This window comes from Medicago sativa, chromosome 1 (assembly GCF_051527215.1).
Source record: "Medicago sativa cultivar Bolivia chromosome 1, Bolivia_mono, whole genome shotgun sequence".
In the NCBI taxonomy this organism is placed as follows: domain Eukaryota; kingdom Viridiplantae; phylum Streptophyta; class Magnoliopsida; order Fabales; family Fabaceae; genus Medicago; species Medicago sativa.
Window position 1 is genome coordinate 77964462 of NC_140749.1, and position 5929 is coordinate 77970390.

A 5929-nucleotide genomic window follows, 5' to 3' on the forward strand; every position below is an offset into this window, starting at 1 on the left:
CACAAAACAGAGTAGTGGAGAACGTGGTTGTACAATTCGTACAAAGTACAATGTCAACGCTTTCGTCCAAATTGCAAACACACACCTTCAAACACCTTTGAAATGACCGTTGCAAGCTCCACTAATCCTTTGTTTGTGTTTTCGAATCCAATAGACAGCTTTTGCATTGATGATTCTTCAATTCTTGATTCTTTGCAAATCCAGTTGATATTCAGCTTCTGGTGAAATGGCTTCTGATGAGGCAGCTTCTGATGATGCAGCTTCTGATGATGCAGCTTCTGATGAGATGACTTCTGCAGCTTCTGATGATGCAGCTTCTGATGATGTGACTTCTGGACCTCTTGTCTTCAGGAGCACTATTCTTCAGGAGCAGCTTACTTCAGGAGCGCTATTTCTTCAGGAGCAGCTTGACTTCAGGAGCGCTTTTTCTTCAGGAGCAAGTTGCCTTCAGGAGCGTCCAAGCTTCAAATTTTTGTTGTTTCCATAGCTCTTTATTTGCTCATTCAGAACCAATGATGATGTAACTTTATAATTATGGTCCTGTACACTTGAACAAATATTAGCTAATCCAATTTACAATTTTTAATACCTTGTTATCATCAAAACTCTTTAAGGTTTATTGTTAAACACATTTTGTTCCAACATATTTTAGAGCTTATGCAAAACAGCTTATGCAAATAAATATGTTTTATGTATTATTTATAAGCTTGTTGATGTAGTTTATGAAAAAACAATTTATGAAGATATAATTTTCGTTAGTGAGAACTTATGAATTAAGTTAAAAACTTATTTATTTGCATAAGCTCTTTTCCATAAGCTCAATCCAAATGGGGCCTATAGTTTATCAAAATAAAACTTATTCTACCAAAAAAATGAATAAATTAAATAATAATGTAAAATAAATAATTATCTAAATAATTATAAGTAATGTCCCTTCTGATTTTCATCTCTCTTTTTACTATCTACAAATGTATCAACTATAGTATTCCACTAAATTTATCATTTAATTGACAGTAAGAAACATGATTATCTCCATCTTTTCAAATCAAGCCGCCAAGCATAGTACAACATTGTATTAAACAATCTAGATGCATAGTCTCTTGTTACAATGTATGGCAAATCCAAATATGTATGTCTACAAATCGGTCAAGACAAGGATCTCATATGGGATGCAGGGTGGACAACATGTTATTGGTTATGGCACTGGATGAATTTGCAAGTGCATGAGCATGATCCAAGCTTTATTGGCCCCTTTAAACCTTGGGAGTCATGTGGTTGAGCTGCTGCAAATTTACAATCATGCTGCAAAGTGTGATGAGCTTTAAAAGGAAGTGCGCAAAGGTTGTGTGTGTGGAAATTTGTTGGTCACCGCCTCCTTTTGTATGGACTAGACTCAACATGGATGGTGCTTCAAAGAAGAGTTTAGATGCAGCTGATTGTGAAGGTGTGTTGAGAGATGAGAGTGGGGAATGGATTTAAGGCTTTGTAAAACATCTTGGATATACATCAGCTTCTATGGCAGAGCAATGGGGATTTTTATGAAGATCAGTGAATGACAAGGTGTATAGGTTTTACCAATTTGAGGTGCAGGTGGACTCAGAAATTATTGTAAGATGTGAAGAATGGACAAGATTTGGAGTCTTCTGAGAAAAATTAGAGGATTGTTGAACTCAACATGGGAGGTCAATATCATCAGCATGGGATGTCAATATCAATCACTCTATAGGAAAGTCAATCATTGAGCATATATCCTCACTCATATGGGGTGTAGCATGACTACAGATACCTTCGTCAATCGTGGTGCAGGTTTTAGTTGATGATTGTTGGGGTGTTTCCTTCCAAAAAAAAATATGCATGTCTACTACACTTTAAATAGATAGATTTATCTGAGCTATCGCAAGAAATTTATAGAATCCTCCTAACCGTTTTAGGATTCAATTTGGATCAAGAACTGCAATTACATGGCATCATCAATAATCCATGCTAAATTACCTTTTTTTAAAATCATTTGAGATAATCAAACTATCTAAGCTAAGGCAAGTAACATTTTCAAGAGATGATTTGAAGCGAATAAAATAGATTAAAGTGAATTAAGAATGTTTACACTTTGAGGAACTCTGGTCTACACGGAACAAATGAGTTTATGAATGTATTGATCTCAAAGCTAAGCTAAGCCACATTACAAACGTTTGTCAGATACGAACATATACAATATCAACATCAATGCCAGTCTACTATACCTCCGAGTGTGGTGGATCCCACCCCTTCCCACGCTTCACTGGCCCCCAATTCCTCATTATCAACACCTTCCATGTCGTAGTCCCACCAGCCGCGACCATTTGCATCTGCTCATAACAAATATTAAGAGTAATGATGAAAAATTTCAAATGCACCCTCTATAAAAAAATATATATGTATAGATGTAAATCATACAGTGATTGTAAGGTTTTTGCTTTATGCCATTGGAGTCATTTTCCATCCGCTTTTTTGGCTTCAACCTTGATTCACCTCCAAGAACTACCACATGCTTTCGAACAGTTTGGTTCTCATGTCCACCTATTAACATATAGAACAAAAAGGATCCAGAGAATAAACAAAAAATTATGATCCAGAGTTCAAGAAGTATTTGATTGTTCAGTTTAAAATCGTGTACTCATCTTTATGTTAGCAGTCTTTTAAAGAGCTGCAAGCAGAGAAAGGTAGTGTATCTGTTATCGTGTTCTTACTTTTTCTGTCATTCAATCTCAAACCTCAGTATAAGACGACTTCATGGATATCTTTTAATGCATTCGATCACATTCACATCAACTATCCAATATGTGTGAAAACTAGTATAATGTAATACTTAAGCTCAAAAGCATGCCTGCAACCACATCCCAAGAAACAAGTTTGCAATCCTATACTATAATTCTTGGTGTCTTAACCTCAAAGTCTAAAATCTATAAACTTATAATCTGTCTATCCTATTGGTTTGACCACAGATAATCCATCCTGATAAGTTATTGAGTCGCAACACTAAGCTATCTACAGAAAAAATAGGTGTTTGAGCATTAGACAACTCCATACCAACTTCTCAACCACAATCACTATATAGTTGTCCTGTTCCGGTGCAAGACTAACACTTATCACAAACACAAATATCAGGCTGAACAAACTCAAAAATCTGAATTGATGCTATGTAGTGAAGCTCAGATAGGGAATCTGAAGGAAGGGTTGGGTTGGGTCAACTGAATCCAAAGGGAGGTAATGGGCCTAATTTGAAGGAAGAGGTTCAAATTCAATAAGTATGATGAGTTGCCGGGTGAAGGAGTGAGAAATTGGAGGTTATGATGAAGTCTGTTATAGTGAGATAAAGAGAATAGGGCCAGTGGACTTGTAGCTATCAAAACTTTCTTTTCTTCTACAAATGTAATTTGTTAGGTTCATCAATACAAATTACTGTCTGCCCAATATTCTCATTCTACAACCTATTAAGTTTAATAAAGAAGCATGTAAAAAATAGGGGCAAAGTATGAAATCAGAAATGTAATGCTACTTGATCTTCCAAAAGGGACTTAAAAGCTGTTGTCAGTATAAAATGATTTTCAAAAGAATTTCAAGCAAGACAGACTGAAACACAGATCTTTCTAACACATCAATAAATAAGGCAAAGAACCTCGCATGCAGTCATTAGTCAAAAAATTAAAAGGCAATGATACTTTAATTGGATTATTTGGCTTAATAACGGTTTCAAATTTCCAGTAAAAGTAATAAATTATAGGAACCCGGGGATCAAATTCGTTGGGATAGGATAGCAAACCTTCAAATGGATTTTTCCTTTTCCTTGATTCTTTAACTTCATCTGCCACTGAACTTTCTAACTCATCAACATCCACTGGAATAACAAAGTTGTTTTTTCCATCTTCTTCAGTATGCTTGAACATTTCCAAAATCACCTTATCATCCGTGGTTGCACCCTTTCTCTCTTCTTCAATTTGTTTGACACTTCCAACCTCATCACTCGTCGGTACCCTCAAACCTAGAGGAGATGCAAAAGGTGTCAACTTCCCCTGTTAAAAAAGTATCAGGAAACTTCATCAGAAAAAAACAAACATGTGCTTTTGAAATGAACAACCAATGAATCAACACACTTCCTTTAAAAAAAATATATCAGATAACACAATTTCAGAAAAACAATAATTAAGCACTTGTTTATCATTCAACATGTCCACATATAAGGCCTGTTTGGATTAACTTATTTCAGTTTATCTACCGGCATAAGTGCGATTGAGACTGTTTGGGATAACTTATGAATACAACTTATGCCCATAAACTCTCTAGGTCTAGGATCGTTATGAAAACAACTTATAACTTATATAAAAATAAAGCGACTTTATTTTATCTTTTGTTATATAAATAGTTATTATATATCTTGTCAAATATAGAACCAATAATATGATAAACACCTACATTATAAGTGCTTAATTAAGTTGTTTATACAGACATTACCTGATCAGCTCAAAACCTTAAATAACAAAACTCCCCATTCTTAAGAGTTTTCTGTACAAGCAAACCATCAAATTAGTCTCTGACTTTGTAGGAACCTCTCAAATAGATCCTTGTGATTACGATTATTTCAAAAAGGTCCCTAACTCTATTAAACTGTCAGGTTGGTCCCTTTATTTAACCACTTACTATCAATTAGATCCTTATATTTTAACAACTTACTGTCAATTTGGTCCTTATACTTAACCACTTACTATTAATTTAGTCACTAACATACTCTCAAAATGACTAATATGGGTAAAATAAATTTGACAGGATCAGATACCTATTTGAGAGCGTCCTACTAAGTTGGTAGTTTACTTAATCTGTATCTATAAGACAAATAACTAATAAACAATGGTTCAGAAATATCTACAAATTGAAAAATTATATAAAATTACCGGAACTTTATGAGTAATTGGGGAAGATTTATGCAGTTTGCGGTCGAGGAATTGCGAAAGCGATAAACGAGTAGAGTCAATCTTGGGCAAAGGTTGATTTCTGGTTCCAGCGAAAAAGAAAATATGATAATGAAATTGATGCGGTTGTTGAATTGAATGAAATGGAATAAAGAGCTTACTTACGAATTAGGTGGAAGAGTGGGAAAGGTTGAAGTAATTGATCGCTGTCCGAAAGCCCTAACCGGTGCGTCTTTTTTAGGTTTTGGTTTTGAGTTCATTGCGTTGAGTTGAGTCAGAATTGAGTTTGAGGGGGAAAAAATTCTAATTTTTGTTCTTATGTGTGAGTCACGCTCATCGCGGGAACGTGAAATTCAAAACTCAATTTCTATACGCGCCAAAATAATGGCTTTCATTTGTTTTGATTAAAATAAATTACGCAAAATTTATTTTCATGCTAATGAATTAAACACGACTTTGGAATCATGTATTTTAATCACAAACTATGTGAATGAACCATCAATGTATATTACAAAAAAGAAAATACTTAATTGTCTTATTTTTCATGTATTAAATATGAATTTTTTAGTCATATACTTCAATCACAAACAACAACATCAACTACATGCATGAACCACCAATATATATTTTAAAAAATATATATTTTTATTCTTCATGTATCAAATAAGTCTTTTAAATAATACATGTCATGTGAAAATAAATATTATATAAGTTATAAATATAGGGAGATTGTTAATTTTAACCCTTACTAGTTTAGAGACCCGGCGTTGCCCGGGTTAGATATTAAATAAGTTTTATAAGTTTGTGTGCACGAATACACATGTCAGTATATTAGATTGAATTTATTTAAATTTACAATTATAATAATATCATAAAAACAAATATAAATATTTCAAAAAAAATTAAAAATAAATATAAATGATGAGATGAATGTCCAATGCAAGAATAAAAAGTGTAACAAAATCAATAATGAATTAGTCCAAGTG

General features: G+C 33.6%; 1 protein-coding gene across 1 annotated transcript; it reads right to left on the reverse strand.

Moving 5' to 3' along the window:
* Positions 1 to 2060: 2060 nt before the first annotated feature.
* On the reverse strand, positions 2061 to 5216 carry LOC146957715 (RNA-binding protein). The gene is made up of 5 exons (XM_085738455.1): positions 5109 to 5216; positions 4926 to 5025; positions 3800 to 4049; positions 2434 to 2556; positions 2061 to 2345 (listed from the first exon to the last, which is right to left on the reverse strand). The coding sequence occupies exons 1-5, from the start codon at positions 5201 to 5203 to the stop codon at positions 2221 to 2223; spliced, it is 693 nt and encodes a 230-aa protein (XP_085594581.1). The 5' UTR covers positions 5204 to 5216; the 3' UTR covers positions 2061 to 2220.
* Positions 5217 to 5929: the final 713 nt, after the last annotated feature.

Excerpts from the sequence above, each read along its gene's own strand:
- LOC146957715 (XM_085738455.1), bottom strand. The coding sequence starts at position 5,203 with ATGAACTCAAAACCAAAACCTAAAAAAGACGCACCGGTTAGGGCTTTC. Across the intron at positions 5,026-5,108 it reads CCCACTCTTCCACCTAATTC|AAATCAACCTTTGCCCAAGA; the intron begins GTAAGTAAGCTC and ends CGCTGGAACCAG. Across the intron at positions 4,050-4,925 it reads CAATTACTCATAAAGTTCCG|GGGAAGTTGACACCTTTTGC; the intron begins GTAATTTTATAT and ends CTTTTTTAACAG.